Below are 26,730 nucleotides of genomic sequence, written 5' to 3' on the forward strand. Positions count from 1 at the left end.
TGCAGCTTTCGTTAGTGGTTTCTAGAAACGCTGATGAATTTTTGGCTTATCTTACACCCTGCTGTCTTGATGAAGCTAGTTGTCATCTTAATGCATTTTTTTTTGTTCAGTCTCTTGGGTTTTCTAAATATATACCATCATATTTTCTGCAAATAGAGCTATTTTAATGTCTCTGTCTATGCTTGCTCCCTTAACTTCTCTTTCTTGTCTTTGCTGCAATAGATTGAATTCCTGAAGCTATGGCAAATGATTTTGAATGAAAAAGCATTTATGTGCATTTACGTTGTGCCAGGCATGGTGCTGACTGCTGGGGTTAGGAAGCAAAGCGAGCCCCTGCCCTCCCAGAGCTCTTATTCTAAGAGGGGACTGTACGTGTTGGAAGATTCAGCTATAAGATGGAAGAAAAGGCCCAGTGGTCATAGGGTGCACCATCAGGTCAAACGGCAAAGCCAGGTACACTTAGGATGCATCAATCAGGTCAGATGGCAGTGCTCAGGGGTCTGGAGGGCGGATGGGGCGGCCCCAAGAACCTTAGCATGCAGCGGCAGCCCAGATGGCGAGGCCTGCCTGGTGGCCCTCCCATCTCACCAGCAAGACTGTCATCGGTGACTCGGCTCGTCCAGGCCTCGTGAGTAGCCATGTTGCTTTTCCACCTGGCTGCCCTGTGGGGCCTGGCTACCCTGTGGGTTTGAGGCAGGACAAAGGAACATCCGACTGCCTCATGACTAGGGGTTGAGAGAGGGGTGAAGGGAAGGGAACTATCGATTATCGTTTTAATCTCCATTAAATGGTTGGCTGCCTCTCACTTCCATCAAGATGCTTTTGTTTTCCTTTAGGAAGACTCCATCCATTCCTGGGAGGATGTGGGTTCAAATCTCCGTTTTTGCTTCCTGCCTGTATGACCAGGGGCAAGCTCCATGATCTCTCTGGGCCTCGGCCTCCTTATTGTACAATGAGGAGGCTGTGCTAAGTGAGCTCATGGTCTTTTCTGCTTCTGTGTCTAAGCTCCTGTTGCTGATCGTAGTCTCTCTTCAGGGCAGAAGAAAAATGGTGGTGGAAATATGAGGACAAGTTCATTAGTTCTCTTAGAAAATGAAGGATGAACAACAACATTGTACTAGCTGCTCTTATCGTCATTAAATGGGATTTGAACTCAGGTTCTCTATCCCTAAAGTCACCGTTTGTTCTCACTTTACCAGTTCTCCTGCCACGTCTTTATCTGCTTCATTTCCTTCTTCCTCCGGCTCCTGGTCTGTCTCCCCACATCTTCAACATGGGTGTTTCTAGATGTTCCACCCTGGGCCCTCTTCTCTATCTACTCTCCCTGCTGGAATCAGTCTTGTTGTGTAACTAAAGAGTGAAAGAAAACATGTTAAGAAAAATGTCAGACGCCAGAGCCTGAGAAGGTGGCCTTGGGTGGCAGCTCCTCTATAATTTCTTACAAAAAACTTAGCTAGTTTCAGCTTTATTTTAGGGTTATTTAACCTCATTTTTTAAAAAAGCAAGCCTTTAGGGGCAGCTAGGTGGCGCAGTGGATAGAGCACCGGCCCTGAAGTCGGGAGGACCTGAGTTCAGATGTAGCCTCAGACCAAACACTTGTCACGTACTAGCTGTGTGATCCTGGGCAAGTAACTTAACCCCAATTGCCTAAAAATTTTTTTTTTAAAAAGCAAGCCCTTTATCTCAAGGAGTAAAGGAGGAGCCAGTATAGGAGACTCAGACGGGACCGAGGCGGTGTGGGCCCATCCCACAGGAGGTTAAACAAGTTGGATTAACCTTGGGGTAAACAGAGGTTCTTTAAGCTCATTAAGACTGTGCACAGGATGACAAAGGCATCTACTCCCCAAGCCTGGACTATGCCAAATGTTTTTTCCTAATGATGGTAATGATGGTAAAACAATAATCCTGGGCCATTGTTTCAGTGACCTTTGGGAAGGGGCAAGGGAGGAAGGAAGCCAGTGAGCCTCATGATTGGGAAGGAAGGAGGGAGTAAAGCATGTCTCATTCCTCAGTACAAAGTCTTGAGTTTCTAGAAGGGGAACTTTTTTGATATTTCGCCCCAAAGGACGCTGGCCAGTGCTCTGTGGGCCAATGAAGTCGATAAGCCCAGATTCTCTTTGGCCACAAATGGAAGTGGTTCAGGGAACAGTGAATCCTAAAGCTTCACAGGTCACCTCTAAGTGGATGACTCAGCGTCCAGCCCTGCCTGACCATATTATCATCCCTAGCTGTCCCTCTGAGGATAATGTAGAGCATTAGGGGGTTCAAAGATGAGAATGGAACCATCCCTGCCTTCAGAGAGCTAACATTTCATAGCAGGGAAGGTTAGGATAAAACCCAGAAAGGGATAAGTAACTACAGAAAATCTGAGGAGAGAGAAAGTGCTAACGAGGGGCATCATGGGAGGGCTTTGAGGTCGACGAGCTAAATCTTGAAGGAAGCTGGGGATTCCCAGAGGCAAGTGAGAAAGGGATGTACACAGGGCGAGGGCGAAGCACAGATGGGGGTGTAGCGTCAATTTGGTGAATGGGCTAGGTCAGTCTGTAACACAGAAGGTTGGAGGAGGAGTCGTATAAACTGCCTTTGGACAGGTACATGGGAGCCAGATTGTGGAGGGCTGTCGATGTCCAGGCAGTATGGAGGTACTGCAGAATCTGAGCAGAGAGGAGTAACGTGGTCAGAACTGGATCTTAGCAATGCTGTGGCAGCTCCTTGGAGTGCTGATCGTCTGTGGTAATAGTAATAACGGCCAGCATTTATGTAGTACCTGAAGGATCTGAAAAGCACTTTACCACGATTATCTCATTTGGTTTTCACAAGCGGTAGGTACTATTTTAAGTCCCGTTTTACCGATGAGGAAGAGATTCAGTGACTGGCCCCAGGGTCACACAGCTAGTGAGAAATTCCATGAGGCTGGATTTGAATTCAAGTCTTCCTGACTCGAGGGTTCTACCCATTATGAGAACTGGTTGATGGAGATTAGAAATGGGGAAACAATTTAGGAGGCCATAAATGAGATAAATACAGGCATCAATTAATCAGCAAACTTGTTAATCATCCTCTTCGGTGCCATCTGCCCAGTGCTGACTCCTGGGGATGCGGAGGAGCTGACGCTCTGTCGTATGAGGGTAGCAGATGTGGGGGATGCTGTGGAAGCAGGCTCAACCTGACCCCGGCCCAGCTTTCCAGTGTCACGTATGACACACCCCTCTTCTCCACGCACTCTGTGGTTCCGTGTTATGTGATGCTCTATGTCTGCCCTCCGTGCCTTTGCCCTGGCTGCTCCCCTTGTCTGGAAGGCACTCCACGCCCTGCTCACTTCTACCTCTCAGACTCCCTGGTTTCCCAACACCGCACCCCTCCCCCAATAGCTTAGGCCTCTCCTTTCCCCCGAGTTCACCTGGCATCTGTTTTGCTTGTTTTGTCTAGAACTGGATGCATATTTCCCGTCCCCTGCCAGCGTGCAGGCCTGGGAGGGCAGGGACTGCTGGGTTTTCCTTTGTGCCTCCAGGGCTTGGTGCAGGCTCGTTTGTTTCTGCCCCGTTTGGGGTTCTCTTGGCAGAGAGCCTGCAGTAGTTGGCTGTTTCCTTCTCCAGCTCATTTGACAGATGAGGAAACCGAGGCACACAGGGTTACACACCTAGTAAGCATCTGAGGCCAGATCTGAACTCAGGAAGATGAGTCTTCCTGACTCCAGGCCTGGTGCTCTGTGCACTGTGGCGCCCCCTAGCTGTCCTGCTTCATATGTAGTAGACAGTTAATAAATGCTTATCGATTAATGAGATGGCAGATCCATCCCAGTATCTAGTCGAAGTAACAGGCTGCTCATTCAAGGGAATACTGTAGATAAAACTCACCCAGATTGGAGCACAAGGTGTGGCTGAGTCTCTCGTCAGGTGCTTGTGGGTCACGTGGCAAGACGCCGGCCAGCAAGAATATGGTTGGGGGATTTGAAGCTGATGAAATGGCTCAACCTTAAGAACGGTCATTAATGGTTCAGCATCAGGTCGGAAGGTGGGCTGCTTGGGTCCCTGAATGGCCCCGGGAGATTTGACATTTTTATCAGTGACTCAGACGAAGGCGTAAGAGGCAGTGCGCTCGTTAAGTTCACAGGTGACTCCCAGGAGGTGGCCCCAGTCTGTGCAGACACAGGAGGCCCTGGCGTGGCTCCGCTGAGCTGTGCTTTCCTCCTGATGCCTGTCTGCCAGGGGGCATTTGCCCCTGCCAAAGAGCTGCCAAAGGCTCTGGGGCTTCTGGGAGGGGTGAGCCCAGTCTCAGGTCTACATGGGGTTCAGGGCTTCTCCTCCAGGAATGATGGGAGCCAGCTGAGAGAGCAGCAGCAGCAGCAGCAGCGAGCATGTGAGGGTGAGAGGAGGGCTGTGGAGCAGCACCCACCTCCTGGTCTCTCTGAGGTCTGATGTGGGCAGCCAGAGCACTATTCGCATAATAGCTCAGCCTTCCTTAAGCCTCCTGAGCCCCAGGGCCTGGGACCTGGCCCTCAGCCTCCACCCTGCTGGGCTGACATGAGGCTGGGTGAGATGGGGAAGGGAGGAGGGATCCAGCAGGGGCCATGGGAGCTCTCCAAGACACCAGCTCCTCCTTGGAGCAGGATCTCCTCAGACTCCCTGTCTCTGTCTCTGTTTCTCTGTCTCTCTCTCCCCCTCTCCCTCCTCAGACTCATCATTCCTGTTGTTTTCAGAGCCCTTAGGTGTCTCAGCTAGTGGCAGAGGGGGCGATCTTTGGGGGTCTTCTGACTCCCTAAAGTCCAGGTTGCTTCCCTTGACTACCTCAAAACCCTTGCTCCAGACTTCTTTCCTTCTTCTTTCCGTAGTTCCCAAACCTTCTCCAACTCTAGACTCTTACTGGCTTGTGGCCATGAAGTTGGCCTGGCTCCTGGCCCCAGGGAACAGCTGTACCTAATCCCTCCCTGTCTTCCCTCTTCTCTCTTTCATGGCTGCCACCATCCCTGGCCCCCCTGATTCCTGCCTCAGTGCCCTTTGTCTCTTTTCTGTACCTGGAACCCCATACTCCTTTTTCTAGGGTTTGTTCACATGGGAAAAGTCAATCACAGAGGGAACAGCAAAAAACAGGAATGGACTTGCAGGGAATCCAGATGATCCAAGAATTCTGTGACTGAGAGATAGCTGAGACTCCTGGGAGCAGAGACCAGGAAAGAACAGAGCCAGGGGCCTAGCAGAGATGTGCCCGGCAGAAAGTATCCCGAGGACATCAGAAGAAAGGACAGAAAGGTGAAGTGGTCTGGCCACGTGTTCCCTCCTGGGAGTTCCTCTGTTAGTGTCCTCTCTGGGGGTGTGGTCTTTTCCCTGATGCTGCTTGTATTTGTGATTGAGTGCGCCTCAGGTTTATGGGAGAGGTGTTTTGTTTCTTCTCTTCATACAATGCCATTTCATTAAAGGCCTTGTGCTCAGTGTGTCAACTGGTTGACTGTTGGAGGCAAAGGCATTGGTAGGGGCTTGTGAGCTCTACTTTTCAGAGTGTGGACAAGAAGAATACCTGGTAAAGTAGAAGGCTGCCAGCTTTCTCTTCATTGTAGCCAGGCCTTCGATGAGCTGATTTCTGGTTTTTCCCAACTACTGCATGCCCCCCTCTATCTAAGGATCTGTTTGTCCATGAGAAGCTGATGTCACAGGGGCTTTGTCTCCCCATTTATTTTCTCTTAAACAGCTGGTTTGAGAGAGTGTTTAATAGATATTTACCCATGCTTCTTAACTCAGGGGTGAAGTTTTACTGCTTATGCCTTGGAGAGAGTAAAGAGAAATGTGATTTGAATGCTAACTCTGACTTGGCCTTATCCTCCTCTGTAAAATAGGGATGATGATTCTCACACTCCATTCCTCATAGGCCAGAGTTGGGACAGGGTTCTTATATCAGTGGGTTTCCATTTGTGGTAACCTTCAGTCCCCTGAAGAAGAGAAAAGACTGTCATAGACCTTGAGAGAGAGAGAGAGAGAGAGAGAGAGAGAGAGAGAGAGAGAGAGAGAGAGAGAGAGAGAAAGGGGGAGATGGAGGGAGGGAGAAAGGGAGAGACAGGCAGAGAGAGAGAGGGAGAGAGAGACAGGGAGAGGGGGAGAGAGACAGGGAGAGGGGGAGAGAGAGAGACAGAGGGAGAGAGACAGGGAGATGGAGGGAGAGGGGGAGAGACAGAGATAGAGACAGAGAAGAAAGGAGAGAGGTTGGTGGGGAGTACCAGCTTGTCCTACCCTCAGAATTAGATCAGCCCCCTTCCTGGGGTTGCCAGGTCTCTGAGAAATGAAGGTCATTCTCCCAGAGCCTGCTAGGCAGCATCCCTGGCTCTCCTAGAAGCTTCTTATGTCCTTTCATAAAAGACACCTTGGTCTGTGGATTTGAAAGATGTGGAGGCAAAAACAAGATTTGGCAGCCGATGGAATACATGGGGTGAAAGGAGCTGACCATGACACCGAGGTCACAAAAGATAAGTGCATTTCTCGCCCTCCCTCAGCTTTCAGTGCTCCCCCCACCCCAGTTGTCTTGTATGTATTTGTACGTGCCTAAATACATATCATTTCTCACACCACAAAAATGTAAGTTCCTCAAAGACAGGTACTGGTTTTTGGGTGGTTTTTTTGGGGAGTCTGAATTCCTAGCACTGGACGCAGTTCCTGGCACATGGTAAGTACTTAATAAGTGATTGCAGAAATACTTGTTTTATTTCATAAATTAAAAATAAAATTTAAAAATGCTCACGGACTAATTGATTGTGTCAGCTTTAGGGTCACTGTCCAGACATGCCCCTTATCCCCCCATTCCCTGAGGTTCAGTCTAGCCCACAGCCCAGGGCCAGAGCTGGGGAGGGGGTTGTTCTCGCAGCACGGAGCTCCTTCTTGACTCTGCGCTTTCTCACTATTACTAACATTAGCAGCTGGATGGAGCAGTCCTTTGAGAGCCTCCCTCCTCCCTGCCCCCACCCCAGCACCAGCCCCCTGCGTTTTGGAGCTTAGGAAACTGAGCTAGTGATTGAGGAAATAAGATCCCCAGATGTTTACCCTCTATTGTCCCAGCCTGGCCCAGAGGACTCTCCTTCTGACTCTGGAAAGCCCCTCAAACACGTTCTTTTTCCCTTAAAAAAAAACTTTAAAAATGAGCTTAACAAACATCAAGAAACATGAACATTTCAACATCCAGAGGAAAATAGAAGATGATGTTTGAAAGTGTAAACTGTTAATGTCCATTTTTTAAAGTGCCTAGTGCTTTGGGGGCAGGTGTTAAATTGAGCTGAGCTGGGTTCAAATTCTGTCTCTGACCCATGCTTGTTGGGTGACTTGGAGCAGGTCCCATGATCTTTTAGTGCCCTGGGCACCTACCCTGGCAAAGGGATGAAATCACAGGCATGGGACTCTGGAAGCTGGCCACACTGATCTCCCCAGGATGCTGTTGACCATGCTTCATGTCTAGATTACTCTTCCTTTTCATATCTCAGTCCTGACCTCCCTGGCTTGCTTCAAGACTCAGCTAAGATCCCACTTTCTATAAGAAGTCAATCAATGAACATTTATTAAGCACCTCCTGTGTACCAGGCACTGTGCTAAGCACCAGGGATACAAAGAGAGGCAAATTCTGTCCCTGACCTCAAAGAGCTCAGTCTAACAGCAGACAAGGAGCAGTGACTCCATACAAACAAGACAAATAGGAAATTGTCTTAGAGAAGGTGGTCGCGTGGAGGGGGTTTGGGGAAGGCTTCTTGGAGAAGGCAGGATTTTAGCTAGGACTAAGGGAGTCAGAGAAGTCAGGAGGCTGAGATGGGGGAGAGTTTTAGGCATGGGGGACAGCCAGAGAAGGGGCAGATGGTCTTGTTTGAGAGGTCAGTGTCCCTGGATCTTCAAGAAATTGGTGGGTTAGTAAGTGGTATAAAAAGACTGGAAAGGCAAGAGAGTCCTGGAGGGCACTGGGTTGGTAAAGGCTTTAAAAGCCAAAGAGCAGATTTTATATTTGGTCCTGGAGGTGATGAGGAACTGATGGAGTCGATAGAATAGGGGGTTACATGGTCAGACCTGCTGTTTGGGAGAATCACTCGAACCCCTGTGTGGAGGATGGGCTGGAGTGGGGAGAGGGCTGAACCTGAGAACCACCAGGAGGTTATTACAGTACTCCAGGCTTGATGTGATGAGGGTCTGCACCAGGATGGTAGCAGTGTCGGAAGAGAGGGGGGACTGTATGAGAGATGTCCCGAAGGCAAACATCGACAAGCCTTGGCAACAGATTGGATATGGGCAGTGACAAGACAGCTCCAAGCCGGGAGCTGAAGGATGGTAGTGTCATTGCTAGTGATGGGGAAGTTTTGGGCTCCGTGTAGCTTGTCTGTAGGACACTTCATTTGAAGTGTCTCCCCTCATTGGATGGGAAGCTCCTTGAGGGCAGGGACCGTCTTTTGCCTCATTTTTTATCCCTGGCACTTAGCACAGTGCCTGACCTATAGTGAACCCATGACACATTTTTGTTGTTCAGTTATATCCTACTCTTCATGACCCCATTTGGGGTTTTCTTTGTCAAAGATGCTAGAGAGGTTTGCCATTTCCTTCTCCAACTCATTTTAGGGATGAGGAAACTGAGGCAAACAGGGTTAAGTGACTTGCCCAGGGTCACACAGTATGTGAGGCTGGATTTGAACTCAGGTCTTCCTGAGCGCCAGGCCTGGCATTCTGTCCACTGCATCACCCTAGTTGGCCCAATTGCTATGCACCTGGTACATAGTAGATACTTGTTGGCTGACTACCCATTAACTCACCCCTCCACCATCCTGCTGAAGTTCTGTCTTAGAACTAGTACAGTTAAGCAAAGCAAATCCACACTTCGCGCACGTCTGAGAACCTGTGTCTCATTTTCTGTCTCTAGAGCTGGGAGGCCAGCCAGGTCCTCAGCATGAGCATCCCCCCTTTCCAGCCCAGAGGCCAGCATGGGGGAGGGGGAGATGAAAGGTCTCTGAATCACCTCTTTGACAGTGATGGCATCTCAAAGCCAGCAGCTGTGGCCCAGACCAGACCTTCCTCTGGAGCGAAAATAGCTGGGGGCTGAGTTGGGAGAAGTCTGTCCCCTGAGGAGGGGCGGGGGGAGCTAAGAGACAGGGCCAGCTGGCTTTTCCTCAGGATCTGAGGTTTCCAAGTGAGCTTTCTCAGAGGTTTGTCCTCAGCAGTGGTGGCCAGAGGCATCAGCTTTATCAGCAAATGGGGGCCACCTTCCTGCATCCTGGGTATATCTGGCAAGGACAGTGCCCACCACCTTCCTCGGCTCATTTGCCAAACCCCGGTGCTTTAGACTGGCCTTCCCTATCCCCCTCCCCCCCACTCCAGGCTTTGGGGTCTCTGGACATAAAAGAGTGTCAGTTTACAAGGTGGGCTGGGGAAGGGGGAAGGGACCCCTCGTTCACTCTGAGCCAGGGCTGGCAAAATCTAGGAGGCCCCCCTTGTGCAGTACTGCTGTCTCCCTCCTGCAACTCTCTCCACCCATCCTCTAGGGGCCCATGCATCTCCCTTTAATCATTTTCCCAGCTCCTTTTGGCCAGGCTCCTGACTCCTGCGGGTACAGCCCAGGAGCCTTTTAACTATTGTAAACCAACAGCTGGGGTCCCAGGGAACATACTGAGCCTGGGGTATGAGGGAGGGCTGGGGGAGCTTCCTGGGAGCTAGGCTCTGCAGCTTTGGGGCCCTCACACTTCCCTTCAGACAGATCCCCTCTCCCCAGGCTGCTATTCCCACTGGAAAAAATATAACTGCCTTCCTTTCTCACGCCAGTTTGAACACTGTACAAGGTTTAATACCCTATAGATGCCTAAAGGAATAAAGTGATTTATCTGCTCCGCCCCAAGCAGCGGGAGCCCAGCGGGGAGGAAGACTGATCTCAGGCTCCTTTGACTCTGCTATTTTCTCTGAGCAGCCTGGCTCCAGGGCCCCCTTGGATAAGCTTGGTGGGGAGAGGATGTGAAGCCCAGGTGTTCCCAGAGAGAGGGAGGAGTCAGGGTGCAGTGGGGTGCACACTGGGAACTCAGGGATGTCTGGGTGCCTTTTGACAATCCTGGAGGCCCTGAAGTCATGGTGTGTGTGTGTGTGACTGTGAGTTTATGTATGTGTGTGTGATTATGTAAATGTGTATGTGTCATTGTGAGTGTGCATGTATGCTTGTGTGTGACTGTGTGCGCTCATGTGTGCATGTGTGAGTGTGAGTGTGTGTGTGTGTGTGTGTGTGTGTGTTCTCAAGGGCACCAGTGCAGGGGGAACCTTGGGTTTGCATGAGCTGAATGAATAATAAATCGATTTCCACTTTACTGAAGCCCAGAGTGACACTTGTCAGACTCTGTAACCTCATCCTAAGTCCTTGCTTGGAAACATCACAGCTCTGAGGCTCTGGGAGTCCCTTCTCCTCCTCTACATCTCAGTTTCCTCAACTGTCACATGGGTATAATGAAACATTTGCTAGCTCCCTCCCAGGGAGCGCTGCTAACTTGGCATGCTAAGAGGCTGGTTTGCTCTCTTCCTTTCACCCTCTGAGGGCAGAGAGGTCTGAGGGACTCATCTGCTCCCTCCCACATCGTGTCCTTTCTGGCCCTGGTCAGAAATGGGGAGAAGATGAACATGGTGAAGCCTGGGAGTCAGGGTCCTGGAGAAAGTCAGTGCTTCATGGCCCTCGTAGGGGAGGGCAGACAGCTGGGATGGGGCAGATCCCATTCCAGAGGACAGCTCCAAGCACCCCCTTTCCTTGAGCTAGGGAATTCAATTTATGGAGTGGGTGGATATTGAGCACTGGCATCCCTACAGACCGTAGGCCTAGGTCTCCAGAGGAAGAATAGTGTCCAACTTCTAATGACAGAGAGACAGAGATAGAGAGACAGAAAGACAGTGACAGAGAGTGACAGAGAGAGAGAGAGAGAGACAGAGAGAGAGAGAAAGCGAGAGAGAGAGAGAGAGAGAGAGAGAGAGAGAGAGAGGAGGACAGCTAGGTGGCGCAGTGGAAGAGCACTGGCCCTGGATTCAGGAGGACCTGAGTTCAAATCTGTTCTCAGACACATAACACTAGCTGTGTGACCCTGGGCAAGTCACTTATCCCCATTGCCTAGCCAAACAACAAATAAATAAATAAATAAATGAACAAATAAATAGAAAAATAGATGAATAAATGAATGAGAATAATGAATAATGAATGAATAAATGAGACACAGAGAGAGAGAGAGAGAGAGAGAGAGAGAGAGAGAGAGAGAGATGCTCATGTCCTGTTACCAACTCTTCAGCCCCAAAGCCGTCTTGTTCCCTCTCTCTTCTTTCCATAAGGGATATATGTAAAGAACCCAGGCTTGGGAGCCAGGCTTCCCTCCCACTGCCCCCCCGACCCTAATCCACTCTGTGACCCCCAGCATTCCTGCATTCTGGGCCTCAGTTTCAATCTCAGGAAAAGCAAGGAGACTGAGCAAGGCTTAGCACTTTTGAGAAATGGGAAGCAAAGGCCTAGAGAGGAGAAGGGACTTTCCTGGGCTCACCCAGCAAAGTGGAAGCCAGGTTTTGTAACTCCTAAGACCTTTTGATGTTGCCGCCATCTCTTCCCCTTCCACCTCTCCACCTTGGCCTTTCACCTCACTAGCCTATTCTCTGGGGCACCTATGCCCTGTGGAGATCGGGGAGAGGAGGAATCGAGAGAACCTGGTCAGGAATGCGGAGGCTGGGAGCTCGAGGAGAAGGGGAGGAGCAGGGACCTGGTGGCTGTTTCCAAGGAGAAACACAAACATACATCATCTCAAGTATCAGAAATCTCTATGTGATGCTTTCCAGGGCCCAGCCCTCCAACAGAACAGGATTGACAGGGCAGGGTGTCCACAGCTGGTTCCCATCAACTGCAGAGAAAAGGCAGGCAGCCTGGAGAGAGGGGCCATGTCCTCTTCTTCCCTGGAAAAGTGAGTCAATTTTGCCTCCTCTCTGACCCCAGGGTCATTTTGCTGCTCACCCCTGCCCACTCTGGTGCCGCCAGCCCCTCCTGGGGCCCGGCCAGAGGCTGAAATCCAGCCAGCCCCTTAGAGACCCATCTCATCCAACGCCCTCATTTTATAGAGGAGACTGAGACTCAGAGAAAGGTGGCTGGGTGACCTTAGAGGTACCTCAGCCAACAGCGTCATTTTTCTTTCTGCCAGCAATAGTTCCATTTTGTATATTTTGTACAAAATTACATCCTCTTCTTCCAATTGCAAAGTGTTTGCCTCAGAATTCCCCTATGAGGCACGTGGGTTAAGGAGCATTACCCCTATTTTGCAGAGGAGGAAACTGAGGCAGGGGGGAGAGAAAGAGGGAGAGAAAAAGAGAGACAGAGAGACAGAGAGAGAGAGAGGAGAGGAGAGAAGACAAGAGACAGAGTGAGAGACAGAAAGAGACAGGGAGAGAGAGGAGAGAAGACAGAGAGAGAGAGACAGAGAGAGAAAGGGAGGGAGGGAGGGAGGGAGAGAGAGAGAGAGAGAGAGAGAGAGAGAGAGAGAGAGAGAGAGAGAGAGAGAGAGAGAGAGAGAGTGAGAGAGAGAGAGAGATAGAGAGAGAGAGAGAATGGCTTTTCCAGAGTCACAAAGCTAATTAGTGTGAAAGCTGTCTCAAAGTCTCTTGATTCCAAACCTAGATCTTTTCCTTTAATCCTCCTCACCTTCATGAAGACCCTTCCATACAACTCCCTCCCTCTGTTCAATTGGGCATCAGGCCCAGTACTTGTGCCTCCCTGGTAGGGACAGGCCCCTCTCTCCCCCAAAGGCAGGCTTGGTTGTAAAAATCTCTTCTAGCAAGACTACTAGCCTGAGTATCAAAAGACTCAGTGTTCAGGCTACCTGCTGCCCCTTACTTGCTGGTTGGGGAGGTGGGCAAGCCATTTGCCCATCTGGGCCTCAGTTTTTCCATTATTTTATAGGAGAGTAATGATCACTGCTTTGCCTCATTCACAGGGCCATGGCAGGATCACATGTCACTGCAGAAGGTGGAAGGGTGTATTAGAAATGGTGTCCCTAGGAAACTCAAGGCTCTGGGACTTGGAGGGGCAGGAGGATCTTCCAGACAAAGTTTGTTATAGAAAGCTCAATTTAGAGTTCAATGAACTGGATTTGAATCCAGGTTCTGACACTTAATGCCCACATGACCGTGGCAAGTTTACTCTCTGTGTCTCAGTTTATTCATCTATAAAGTGAGCGGCTTGGATAAGAGGCCTCTTATGTCCCACATGACTTTAAGATACTGATCTCCTAGTTAGAATCCTGCTCCTGCTATTAACAGGCTGTGCTGTGTGGGCTCCAGCTTTTGCCCTCATAAGGAAAGGGGATGGGGGTAAAGCCTATTCCTGCTGTGACTTCTCTGGCAAAGGCAGTCAGGTGTTGCATGCTCATGAGGACGAACCAGCATCATGTTTGGGGACATAACTCACCTCTCAGTGGCATGAAGCTCTGGGCCTAAAATGGCAGGAAGTCATCCACTTCCACCCTGAGGAAGGGGTTGCACCAGGTTCGGATGCTCCAGACTGTTTTCTGGCTAATGATCAAGGGAAGAAGACTCTCATAGGGATTGGAGTTCACTACACAGAGGTAAAACAGAATGCTGCAGACAAGCAGGCACAAACCCGCCTTGCTCAAGATTGTCCAGGATTTCCTGAGGGGAGAGGAGAGAAGAGTAGAAGAGAGGAGGTAGGGAAGAAGTCCCTCCTGGACACTGCTGTCCAGGGAGGGCACACTAGCATGGTGTAAAAAGCACAGGATTTGGATAAGAATCCCAGCTCTGGCATTAATTCCCTTTGTGACCTTGGGCAAGATGCTAAGCCTTTCTTTTACATAAAGTAAGAGACTTTGAGTAGATGATATCTAAGGTTCCTCCCAGCTCTGACATTCTATGTTCTATGTACTAGTCCTTACATTCCAGGTTCTAGGAGCTCCTCCAGCCCAGATATTTTTTTGTTCTGAGGTTTCTTCTAACGCATCTGTGTTCCAAGGCTCCTCCCACCACTGACATTTTATGATCCCTTAACTTTGTGGGGTTTGGGGAAAACTAATTGAATTGTCAAAGAAGAGACTTGCAGACCCCTGCCCCCAATACTTCCTAGGTACACTAGAGATTGGGCTAGGAGTTTTGGTCCTAAAGAGGTGAAGAATTGGCCCATGGGCTACGTTCTCAGCAGCCACCACCAACTGCTTAGAATGCTTCCACCACTGAACATTACAGCTTTAGCATTTCAGAGAGCATCTGGCCCAACCCTCCAATCAATGAAGTAATCCTCTCTGAAACCTTCATTCCACAGAGGGTATCAAGCCTCTAAATGGAATCACTCCAGTGACAAGCAGCTCACTACTTCTAGAGGTAGGCTATTTCCTTACTGGAGAGCTCTAATCATCAGAAGGCTCTTTTTCCTTTTAATTAGGTCTCCCACCTTTTAACTTTCATTTGATACTTCTTTCTGTCCTGTGGGGCCCAGCAGAAAAAGGCACATCCTTCTTCCACTTAATAGTATTTTAAATACTACAGGAAGCCAGCTACCAGGACCTCTCCTTGTACTAAAAGTCTAGGGGTAAATGTGCCCAATTCCTTAAGTTGATCCTTCTATAAGATGGTCTCAAGGCCCTTCACTTAGCCTGCATGCCCTTTCTGGACACTTTGCTGTTTATCAATATCCCCCCTAAAATGTGGGGCCCAGAACTCCAGAGGTGACCTGAGGAGGGCAGAGGACAATAGGGCTATTACCTCTTTATTCCTGGACACTCTGCCTCTCAATGCAACCTAAGATTCAATTAACTGTCTTGGTTGCCACCCAATACTGCTGACTCATATGAACCTTGCAGTCCACTGAGACCCTGAGATCTTTTTGAGGCAAACTGCTGTCTCCCCATGTTCAGCTTGTGAAGCTGATTTAAAAAACAAACAAACTCCCAAACCCTCAAGTGTATGATTGCATTTTGTCCCTATTAAATGTCCTTTTGTTAGATTTAACTCCATATTCTAGCCTGCCAGAGTCTTTATTTGGATCCTCATTCAGTAATTCAGTGCATTAACCATCCCTCTAGTATTCTGTCCTCAGCAAATATCATCTATGGTTTTACCCATGTCACCCATAAGAATGTGAAGGGCCAAGAGTAGATTCCTGGGGCATTCCACTGGAGACATACCCTCCCCAGACCCTTGCACTGATATTTGTGAGTTTTATTTAGCACCACTATCACCCATGGGTGTCAAGGTCTGTTGAATGGCTCCAGTGACTGGAAGTTGCACTGCTGTGATGCTGACCCCACCACCCTTGAGTGTCATTGCTCTTGGGGATGAGTTTCCCATGGAATGTAGAACTTGTGTGTTCCAGGAAGACCAGTTCCACCTACCTGGACATCTGGTCATCTGGACATCTGGGGGGGCGGCTGAGACGGCTAAGGCAGAAGGAGAGGGGGGGGAGCTTAGTGGGGGAATCCAATTCATCCTCCTACATTTTGTCTGAGGCCTGCAGACATCAGGTGTTTGAGGATCCCAGGATTAAGGGGTTAGAGTGGAAAGGAGTTTAGAGATCATTTAGGTCAACTTGATTTTACCAGAAACTTGGGCTCAGAGAGATGATGGCCCTTTGACTTGAAGCTTGACTTCCCAGTTGGCCATTACTCTGAATGTCCAAGTGCATGTCAAATTCCCCTTTACAAACAGATAGCTGATGTGCTCATTATAAATCACACTTACTAATTCATCAAAACCAGCCCTCTACGGGGACACCATCCAAGTAGAAAAAGGGTATTTCTCACTAAAAGCCAAGGTTAAAAACTGGGCATCTGTGAAAGGGACATTGGTCTTAAAGTCAGTTTCACTTCCTAACTTTGCAATTGACTACAACAGTCTTGGGCACGCAAGAGTTTAAGGGATTACGTGATGTTTGGCAAGTCACTTGATCAGTCTGGGTACTCAGGAATCTCAGACCATAGAACAGAGATCAGAGCTGAGAAGGGGCTTAGAGATCACTGAACTTAGTGATTCTCAATCTGTGGAATATAAACCCATATATATATATATGTGTGTGTGTGTGTGTGTGTGTGAAGGTTCAGAGAGCTAGTGCTAGGGGTCTGAGAAGCCGTATGGGACCCAAGCTTTATCATTTGAATTTTACCCAGAACCAATAAAAACGTGTGCTGTGACTTCAGCTCTGTGTGTGTGAGTGTGGTTCATGAAGCTTTCTGACATTAAAAGGTGGATCTCCAGGGCTTCATACTTGAAAAGGTTGGGAAATAATACCCGAACTTTCCCGACTTCCAGAACTCTTTTTTTTTTTGTTCAGTTGTTTCATTCATATTCAACTTTTTGTGACCCCATTTGAGGTTTTCTTGGCAAAGATGCTGGAAGTGGTTTGCCATTGCCTTCTCCAGTTCATTTTACAGATGAGGAAACTGAGGCAAACATGGTTAAATGATTTGCTCAAGGTCACATAGCCAGTAAGTGTCTGAGGCTGGATTTGAACTTGGGTTTTCCTGACTCCAGACCCATTGCTCTATCTACTACAGTGCCACCTGGCTGCCCAGAATTTTACTGATGGGGAAAACAGGTCCAGCAAGGCGGAGTTACCCAAGATCACGCAGTGAATTAGTGATGGCGCAGGCCTGATCTGCTCTTTTCCCTGAGCCCACCTGCCTCACTTAAAAATATTTGGCTTCCACCGAATAAAATGTTGGGGGCAGGGAGGGATGGAAAGTATGCTCACCTTCTTCTTCTGCATAAGCAAGCCTTTCCTGGTCAGAGTGTGGTACCGGGCCTTGTCCCTGTGAAAATCCAAGATAGCAGAGATTGTTCCAGAAACCCTGGGAAATCTAGTGTTCCATGGGCACAGTTCTGCTCTCCCTGGATGGGGGAGGGGGGTTGGGATGAAGGTGGCAATGATATCTTTCATGCTGCACCCCCTTCCCCATTTCCTTCACTCTCTGAATCTGATTGGGGTGGGTGGGGTAGCTAATAAGGCAGAGCAGCTCCTGCTCTCCAGTTCTGGGGTGGGGAGGGGGGAAGCAGGAGGGAAGGGGTGAAGTTCTGGTAGGCTTATTACTACACTCAGCAGGGGTGCTGTTTGCCTCTCATTCACCGAAGAATTTCCATTCGTATGTCTTCCACCTCCTTTAACACATCTCCAATATCTTTTTTGAGATTCTGAAACCCAGAACAGAGGAAAGAGCATCTCTATTTTCTCAGTCCTTGCTTGTCCCACTCCCCACTGCAGCTGGACACTGACCCTCAGCTTCCCCCAATCTGTTTGTACCTATCCCACTTCTCCTACCCCCAGCCCCCACTTTGTCTCTTTCTCCATTCTACTGCCCTCTGCTGGCTGTCTGACCCCATCCTTCTGCTGTCTCTCCATCCCTCCAACTCAACTTCCTCTTTCATTCCCTCAGGCCATTGTCATCTGGTCCATCAGCACATCCCTCTGCCCTAAATGCTTTGAGGATGTGTGTGGGTGATGCTTTTCTGAGCTGCTCAGTCTCTGAGGAAATGAGCTTGGAATGTCCTGGCTTTTATGGAGGAGGAAATAGTTCTCCTGATTCCTGGATCTGAGCAGGCCCCAAGCTTGGGTCCTGTGTAGCCCTCTCTGCCTCTACTCCTGCCCTACCCTGGCTAGGGGGCTCCCCAGAGGCCTGGCTGTGGCCAATAGAGCTCCCCCCACCTGGTTGCCACCCAGGAGACAAGTCAGCCTACCAGAAGTCCTTCAGTCTGGTCAGTCAAGGACATGTGAACTTCACTCATGCCATCCCACACCTGAGCAAGGAGGAACAGCAGATCTGACCACCTCATGGAGCTGACCCAGCTCTTCACCCCTCTTCCACACCTGCCCCCCCCATCATGGTAGGCTCTGCACTGAGTAATCATTTGTTCACAGGAAGCCTGAAGACAGCATGCCCAAGGACACTGTTCTACCAGTCAGAAGGGTTAGGGATGATACTTGGCTCTGACAGCTGTGGGACCTTCGGTAAAACCCGATATCTGTAAGCCTCAGTTTCCTCATCTGTAAAATGGGGATAACTGCCTACTTCCCAGAGCTATTGAGGAAAGTACCTTATCAACCTCGAACTGCTCTAGAATTGACAGTTATCTTTTCTGTCACTAACACCATCCTTCCTATCCCCTCATTCTGGTAGAATGACAACAGGGCTCTTTCTTAACTTAGAATGAGGAATTGTAGAGTTCAGTCATTTTTCAGTGGTGTCCAACTCTTCGGGACCCTGTTTGGGGTTTTCTTGGCAGGGATCCTGGAGTGGTTTGCCATTTCCTTCTCCAGTTCATTTTGCAGATGAGGAGATGGAGGCAAACAGGGTAAAGTGACTTGCCCAGGGTCACACAGCTAGTGTCTGAGGCCGGATTTGAACTCAGGGAAATGAGTCTTCCTGACTCCAGTCCCAGTGCTTGGTGCACTATGGCACCGCCTAGCAGCCTCAGAATGGGGAAACTTGGTTCAAATCCTGCCTTGGCAATTCATGAGCTATGTGACCCTCATCAACCTCCTTTTCCTCATATGTGAAAGGAGGACTAGGTGATCCCTAAGGCTCTTTCCAGCCTTTGGTATCCTTTGGTTCCTTCGAGGCGAGAGGAAAAGTGAATCTCTGCTGGAGACTGGGATGGCACCAAGAAGCTGGGGAAGGGGCAGTTCCCAGCATGGCCACCAGGGGGCGCAGTAACTCCACACTTGGCCATGCCTTAAGGGGCCGACTGATACCAACAACTGCTCCCTTTTCTAGAACAATAACAATAATAATAAATAATAGCCAACATTTGTATAGCGCTTGCCAAGTGCCAGACACTGTCCTAAGTCTTTACAATGATTATCTCGCTTGATCCTCATAAAAGCCCTGGGGGACAAGCGCTATTATCATCCCCTTTTTACAAATGAGGAAACTGAGGTTAAGTGACTTGCCCAGGGTCACCCAGCTGGTAAGTGTCTGAGGCTGAATTTGAACTCAGGTCTTCCCGACTTCAGATGTGGTGGTCTATCCATTGCACCACCTAGCTGCCCCTCTGATAAAATACTTCCTCCACGAGAAGTAATGCAAAGATCATTCTTCCCATTCTACAGATGAAGAAACTGATGCAAACAGAGGTTAAGAGACTGTCTCAGAGTCACAGCCAGAAAGTGTCTGAGGCAGGATTTAAACCCAGGTCTTCTTGATTTCAGGCCCAGCCCCAGATGGTGGTTCATCCCCGACCACCCTGCTTCCTCACTGCATCACATTGAATTGCTTTAAGGTATCTTAGAATTTTATAAACAAAGTATCTTAGAAGCCGAAAGACAAATATTTTTTAGAGGGTTTTAGATGATAAAAACAGTGTTTGCAATCCTTAGAAAAGTACTATCAGAGTGTTAGAATCTTGTGATTAAGCTTACAAATTAGAGACAAAATATCCTATATCCCTAGAAACAAAGTATCTTAGAACCTGGCAACAAAGTCTAATAATCCTAGAAATTAAATCTTAGACTTTTTGTAACAAAGTAGCTTACTATAAGCATTCTAATGCACTGAGTTCTTGAGTGACCTTAACATTCTAATCTTATAGAACAATGTTTCTTAGAATTTTAGAAACAAAATATTATAAATTCTAAGAAAAAGGTATCCGAATTTTAGAGACATACTATCCTAGGCTTTTAGAGACTAAGTATTGTAGAAATAGTATCAGACTTTTCCAAAGGTTTTACTCTTTAGAAACATAGTGTCAGATCCTTAGGCTTAAGACTGAAACCCTTCCAGACAGAGGAGCAGAATTTAGGAGAACATTTTAGGCTTTAGAAACTGAATCTTAAATGGACTTAGAAGACTTGATGTTGCTAGATATTCCTATGGGCAAATCACAGAAGACTCTGAGCCCCAGTTCTCAGAGTCTGTAAAATCTGTAAAATGGGAATAACGATATAGGTGTCTTCACTGGATCATGGGTTTAGAAGAAACCTTATCAAGAGATGTCAACCTCCTTCACTTTTATAGATGGGGAAGCTGAGGCCTGAGAAAGGGAGGGGCTTGTGCAGATGCACACAGCTCTGTTCCATGGCTCATATGCAGGATTCAACCTCAGATCTCCTGACCCCAGACTGTGTGAGGCTTAGTACCCTCTACTGCCTTGAGCGCTTTTCAGTCACAGAGGCTTGGCAAACCTTGAAAGCACTTTAAAATGGGAGCAACAGCTGTCACTGTTGTGGCTATTATTATTTCTAGTATTTCAGAGGAACTCAGGGGCAGGGGAGTTCCCAGGAACAGTAAGGATTCCAGCTCCAGTTGCCCCCTGGCCCAAGTCTAGCTGCTGCTTTCCTTCCAGAGAGCCACACTGGGAACATGTGGACTAGGTCAAAGGCTTGGGGGGTGGAGCTGGGGCTCAGCTGGCATCAGTTTGGTGGGAAGGCTGGGGAAGGGACTGGGTGACCCTTAGAGATCCCGCCCACCTGACAAGATTGGTATATTACCTCTGTAATAGATGTCTTCTTTCTCTCAAAGGACAGCCTCATCTGCTGCAGCTCTTTCTGGGGGCCGGGGAGGGGGAGCCTTAGGAGGGCAGCTCAGTGACCTGAGCTATGGACTGCCCTTAGGTGGGGGCCAAGGAAGAGAGTGCCATACGGGGCAGGGGGGAACAGGAATTTCAAGGAGGGGAAGCCATACCTTATATCACTGGGCTTAAACCTGGCCTCATCTTCATTATCCCTTGCCCTGTGCCAACCCCATCCTAAGCTCTATGCCCTTCCTTACAGGCAGATGTGGGTGAGGTGGGGGGGAATAGAGGAGAATCAGGAGGAGCAGACAAACAGCTGGCAGTAGACAGTGCTTGCAGGTGAATGGGTCCTTCCTGCCTGGCATGGGGCACAGAGAGCCTATAAGAACCTCTTCTCCCCCTTTCCCCAGAGGATCCCAGCACCCAGAGTTCCCAGCCCTGGTACTACTTCCCCGAGGCATCTCTGTGGAGGGACCCTTAGGAATGTAGGACTGTGAGTTGGGGGAGACCCTCCAGCTTCTGTGGTCCAACTCTGAAGAAACTGAGGCTCAGATCCTTGTCCAACATCACCCTGGTATCATCAGAGCTGTGACTTATACCCGGAGGTCCTAGAACTGAAGCCCCAGGGCCCTGGCTGCCATTACTGTCAGAGCCTCCTCTGGGATTGGAGGCCAATGGGGACCAGCAGCACACGCCAGCCTTGGCTGGGCCAAACGGCCCCTGCAGATTCTGGGCTTCCTTTGTCTTACCTGGGACTTTTCCATGAAGGGGTCCTCATGAGGGCAGATTTTTTGTTTTAGCATCTGTACTAACCTTGAATCATCCATCATCTGGGGACAGTCCTTCTCCTGGGACATCCCAGGGAGCCCCCAACAAAGTTTATCTACCATAGCTGGGCTGGGGGGGGTGGGGTGTCCTTCCATTCTGACTGTATCTCCTCCCCCAACCTCTACCCCTCCCCCAGTTTCTTCCCACCACCCCAGATCCCCCTCCAGCTGAAGAGTCCTGGCCTCCCTCTCCCATCCCCTCCACAGCTGCTGGCACCCCAGGCCCTCACCCAAGACAGGATCTGTAATTGCTGCTGATGGTTGGGGCACATAAAGTCATGCCTCATCTCCCTTGGCTCCATGATGTCTTCGAGCTGCTCCCTCAGCTCCTGGTTCATATCCTTCTATAATGAGAGGTTGGGAAGATGCCAGGTAGAGTCAGAGGACCCAGGTCACTGTCCTAGTTCTACTCCTCACTATCCATGAGATCTTAGAAGCAAATCCTGGAGGTGTCTGGGCCTCAGCGGCAAAATGAATGCGTTGGATTAGATGACCCCGGGCCCCCTTCATCTCTAAAGCCCATGAAATTGGAAGAAGCCCAGTGGGCCCATTTTTCTGACGGGAACACTGAGCCTCGGCCCTGCCACGAGTCAGATCTGAGGAGCTGTTTCTATCCTTTCTTCTTCTTGCATTTCTCTGTGTGGCCATGGTCAGGACAGAAGCAGAAGACCCACCGCTAAGATCTACCCACAGTCTGGCTCCGGGCTCTGAGCTCAGGTCCCCGCAGCAGCCTTGTCCCTCCCTTGTCCCCTTACCAGCAGCCCTCCTGTACATCAGAGGAGGGACTCTCCGGAGCTGTTGTTAAGGGGAGGGGAGAGGGCAGCAAGCAAAGAGAGAAAGGAGGCGGGGGCCATCGTGCATCTGAAGTGGGCTATCTGTGACTGAGTAAGTCCCAAGAATGCCCAGGCCTGGGAAAACTGGAAGGGATCAAGATTCAAAGGACAGAGCTCCCCCAATCCACCCTTCTTCACTTGCCAACATTATGAATACAAAATTTAGAGCTGAGAGGACACTTAGAATAAAGAATCAGAGCCAGGAGGGCCCTCAGAAGAGGGAATGTCAGAGCTGGGAGGGGCCTCTGATATCTTTAGTCCAACCCCTCTCTACTACTATCTCCCTCTCTATTGACTCCTTCCCTGCTGCCTACAAATCCACCCACATTTTCCTTATCCTTAAAAAAAATTACTAGACTCTACCATGCCTGCTAGTTATCATCCCATATGTCTCCGTCCTTTCTTAGTCAAATGCCTTGAAAAAAGGCTGCCTTGCCTAGGGCCACACACACAGCTATCGAGTGTCTGCAGCTGGATTTGAACTCAGGCTCATCCTGACTCCAGATTCAGGTCTCTCTCCACTTCACCACTTAGCAGTCTCTCCAGAGTTACCAAAGATCTCTTAATGGCCGTATCTAACTGCCTTTTAAAAATCCTCATCTTTCTTGGGCTCTTGGCAGCCATTGCCATGGTTGGCCACCCTCTTCTCGGGGATCCTCTCACCTTTCTTGGCCTCCCTTGGCCCCCGTCTTCCCTGCCTCTCAGTGTACTTTGCTATCATGCTCCAAGGCCACATTTCCTAACATTTCCTATATTGCCCAAGGCTTTTTTCTGGGTCCTCTTCTCCTTCTCGGCACTGTTCCATTTGGTGATATCAGCTGTCCCCAAAGGTTTAATAGGCATCTCTGAGCAGATGACTCCCAGATCCATGTGCTTTCCCCTATTTATGGAACCTCTTAGCCTCAGTTTTCCTTACCTGTGAAACAGGGAAAATCATAATAGCGCCTACTTCACAGGGTTATTGTAAGGATCAAGTAGGATAACACAAAAACTGGAAAACGCTGGAGAAGTGTGATGATGATGGTGACGCCACCATCCCACCGATAATGCCGGTTGGCAGCCTCCGTGTCAGGCTCATGCTTTCTCATGCCAGCCACATCTTGCTGTTTCTAGCTCCATAACACAGATTGTGTTTACCCCTTTGTCTCCCCCACTGACCCCGTGGCTGCCTGCTTGAGACCCTCATCCTTTCTCCAATGGACTCAGCTCCCAGCCTCTTATTACCCTTCCTCTCTCCAGCTGCCAAATTATTTTCCTAAAGTGAAGAACTGATCGCCTCACCCCCTTACTCAATAAATGCCAGTGGTTTCTTATTACCTTGAGGACTGAATATAATAAACTCCTCTGTTTAGAATGTAAAGGTCTTCACCACCTGGCCTCAGCCTGTGTTCCCAACCTTATCCTATATCACTTCCCCCTAGGTGCTCTGAAGTCTAGCCAAACTGGTCTTCTTGGTGTTCGTCATACCAGATATTCATTTTCCCATCTCCATGCCTTTGCCCAAGGGCATCTCCCATACCTGGAATGCCCTCCCTTCTCCTCACCTTCCCTTCTGGAAAGTCTTTGTTTTCCTTCAAGACTCCACCAAAGTACCACCTCCTACATGAAGCCGTCCTTCCTTTATCCCAAGGCAGCTAGTGCCCCGCCCTCACCCCAGGGTACCTTGTACATACACTATACTTGGTACCTATCCACATGTTGCCTCCCCTGCTGTAAAAAAAGCTCTTGAGGACAAGAACTGTTTCACTTTCGACTTTGTATCTTCATCCCTTAGCATAAGGCCTACCACACAGTAAGTGCTTAATAAATGCTTGTAGATTGATTGGTATACTTTCATCTTCCAGGCCAGAGTATTTTTGTATTTTCCTTTTCTCACATTCCAGGGTCCTGATAGGATCTTAAATGAATAGCTTTAGAGATGTAAGGAACCTTAAGCCCAATCCTCTCATTTGTCATATGGGGAAACTGAGGCAGAGAGAAGTTAGGGGACTTGCCCTGGGGAAGTTTAACTGAGTTCTTCCTGTATTCTCTATCCATTACCCAGTGCTGTTTAGCACAGGGACGGTTTAGGGGTGCTTTGGGATCAGGGGGCCCCTACCAGTTTTTGGTTGGCCTGCTCTAACTCCAAGATGGTGTTCCTCTCCTCAAAGGGGTTCAGGTTTACCACTGAGCATTGAAGAAGCCGGGGTTGGCCCGAGACCGTATGCGGCTGTGTAGGTCGTGGGGGTGGGGGTGGAGGCGGTGGATACCCGTGTAATCTCTGTCTGCTGTTGGAGGAAGACAAAGACACAGGCTAGTGAGTGCCCAGGACCTGACATTGGTCTGGGGCCATGCTATGAAGAAGAGACATGCAGAAGGGGTAAGGTGTGGAGGGGAGGGGAGAGGAGAGACACCGTGGAGGCCCAAGGACATGGTGTGTGTGTGTGTGTGTGTGTGTGTGTGTGTGTGTGTGTGTGTGTGTGTGTGTGTGTGTGTGTGTATATATGCATGTGTGTGCGCATGTGTGTGCATGTGTGTGCTTGTGTGTGTGTGTGTGTGTGTGTGTGTGTGTGTGTGTGTGTGTGTGTGTGTGCCTGCTAAAGAGATACAGTGCGGACTCAGGGACACAGTGTGAGGTTAGGTACTTGGCAAGGTGTGGAGCTCAGGAATGGCATATAGTGGGGCTGAGAACTGCTGGAGAGTAGAAGGGAGGGCAGGAGGTATGTGAGGTCTTCAAACCTGCTATACACATGCGCATAGGTAATTTGGGAGAAGGGCTTTGCTTTTGATTTCCTTAAAGGCAGCCCCCTCACATCTATCCCTAGGAGCAAGGCTGAGTGTTCCAGACTGGAGTGCTCAGAGAACTGACCTCTGATATCCCTGGGCCAGTGAGCAGGGCAGAGGGCAGAGGGCAGTGAGCAGGCTGGGGGGAAGCCTGAGATAGGCTCTTCTGGGGAGAGACACCCCTCTCTATAGGCTGAGAAAGATCCAGGATTGGAATTCCCATGAACTTAGCCCCCATAGAAGATCTGGGGTCTGCCTCCTTCTTCACTAACCAGAACCAGTCCCCTTCCCTCAGTTTCCCCCATCTTCTTCCTCTGCCTGTCCTGTCTCTCCTTTTCTCATTGTCTTTTCCTGTGTCTCTCCCTGGTGCCTCTGTTTTTATCTCTCACATCTGTTCTCTCTCTCTCTCCTTCCCTTTCTACCTCTCACCTCTGTCTCCAATTCTCTTTCTTCTCTTATCTCTGCCTGTTTTTGTCTCTGTCTCTGGGCTACTTCTCCCTCCTTCTCTGTCTGTCTCTGTTTTGCTCTCATCTCTGTTTTTGTCTCAGTCTCTGTCTGTTCTCTGTGTCTCTCAAATCTATTATTCTCTCCCTCCCTTTCTCTTTGTCTTGTCTTTTGTCTCTGTCTCTGCATTTCTATGTGTTATCTCTCCCTTTCTGTCTCAGTAGCTAGACTCACAGTGGCAGTAGTTTTTTTTTTTTAAACACTTCCTCCTGCCCCTCTCCACAGACTTTGGACAGAGATGTTGGTTTCTGTCTGCCTTGTCCTCAAGGCCTCTGTCTGGACTCTGGGTTTCTGCCCAGATCCCCACAGTTTTTATGGCTGAAACCAGCCCCAACCTCTTCCCCTAATGCTCCTGAGACAAGGAAAGGTAGAAGTCTTTGAACAGATAGCCAGAGTTCTTTGTAAACAGAACATCTGAGTTGGAATGGTCCGTAGAGATTATATAGCCCAACACCTGCTTCTGTTTTCCAAGGATGGGAAACTGAGGTCACCTTAAAGACCATATCTAGTCTAATGCCCTGTGGATGAGGAAATTAGTTTAAGATTACAGAGCTAGCAAATGAAAGAAGTAAATTTGAACTCAGGCCTTACTGACTCCAAATCTGGTTCTTCCTAAATCTCATCTGGCTAAACTAGAGCTGAGGGGATTGGGCACAAGCTGGTCACTCTTAGCCTCAAATCCTATACCTTCCTGATCTTACAGGATGAGTGAGCTGAGGGTCTCCCTCCCCTCCTACCCATTCATTCTGCCCCATGGTCTGGGTTCCAGGCCCATCTGAGCACCTGCTCCCCCCCTGCCCAGGTCTAGGGGGATGGAGCTAGTGACTTAGGTTACTTACAAATCCCTATTTGGGTTAATCCAGGCATCATTGTCCATCATGTATCCTTCTAGGAGAGAGACAGATGTGAGCTGCTGTTTAGGAAAGGGGAATGGGGGCCTGGGCAGGACAGGGGGAGCAGAGGGCTTCCAGCCTGGGGAGAGCTCAGTTTCCCTACTTTTCAGCTTTAGTCTCCCCATTTCTAGAGTGTCAAGGGTTCTCCTCACTCCCTTTCCCGTCTTGACCTTGATGTCTGACCTCAGTCCTCCTCTTCCATATAGACAATGCAGTTCAGGCCTAACTGTGGCTGCCCAGGCCACAGTTGATAGCCTGTCATAATAGGCTGTGGAGGCAGGGGCGGGGCCTGGGAAGGCTGGTGGGGAGGGGTCACAATAGGCTCAGAGCAGAACAGGGAAATCTCTCAGTGTCTTCTCCCCAGCCTTGCCTGCTGCAGACAATTCCACCATCAAACCCTTAAAAACCTGTCTGGAATCTTTAAGACAGCATCTCATAAGCTCCTAAAGCCAGCCAGTCA

At 49.3% G+C, this 26,730-nt stretch overlaps 1 protein-coding gene across 1 annotated transcript; it reads right to left on the reverse strand.

Annotated features, from left to right (window-relative positions):
- Window positions 1-11,757: 11,757 nt before the first annotated feature.
- CCDC188 (coiled-coil domain containing 188) lies at window positions 11,758-26,538 on the reverse strand. The gene is made up of 12 exons (XM_078151852.1): window positions 26,374-26,538; window positions 26,217-26,265; window positions 24,209-24,377; window positions 21,508-21,621; window positions 21,200-21,298; window positions 20,407-20,484; window positions 17,679-17,738; window positions 17,071-17,135; window positions 16,699-16,756; window positions 15,357-15,388; window positions 13,411-13,631; window positions 11,758-11,906 (listed from the first exon to the last, which is right to left on the reverse strand). The coding sequence occupies exons 1-11, from the start codon at window positions 26,393-26,395 to the stop codon at window positions 13,436-13,438; spliced, it is 942 nt and encodes a 313-aa protein (XP_078007978.1). The 5' UTR covers window positions 26,396-26,538; the 3' UTR covers window positions 11,758-11,906; window positions 13,411-13,435.
- Window positions 26,539-26,730: the final 192 nt, after the last annotated feature.

This window comes from Phascolarctos cinereus, unplaced genomic scaffold (assembly GCF_003287225.1).
Source record: "Phascolarctos cinereus isolate Bilbo 61053 unplaced genomic scaffold, phaCin_HiC Scaffold_4;HRSCAF=312, whole genome shotgun sequence".
Taxonomy (NCBI): Eukaryota; Metazoa; Chordata; class Mammalia; order Diprotodontia; family Phascolarctidae; genus Phascolarctos; species Phascolarctos cinereus.

Excerpts from the sequence above, each read along its gene's own strand:
- CCDC188 (XM_078151852.1), bottom strand. The coding sequence starts at position 26,395 with ATGGGGAGACTAAAGCTGAAAA. Across the intron at positions 26,266-26,373 it reads GGGGAGACTAAAGCTGAAAA|AAGGATACATGATGGACAAT; the intron begins GTAGGGAAACTG and ends TCTCTCTCCTAG. Across the intron at positions 15,389-16,698 it reads TGCTTATGCAGAAGAAGAAG|CCGTCTCAGCCGCCCCCCCA; the intron begins GTGAGCATACTT and ends CTTCTGCCTTAG.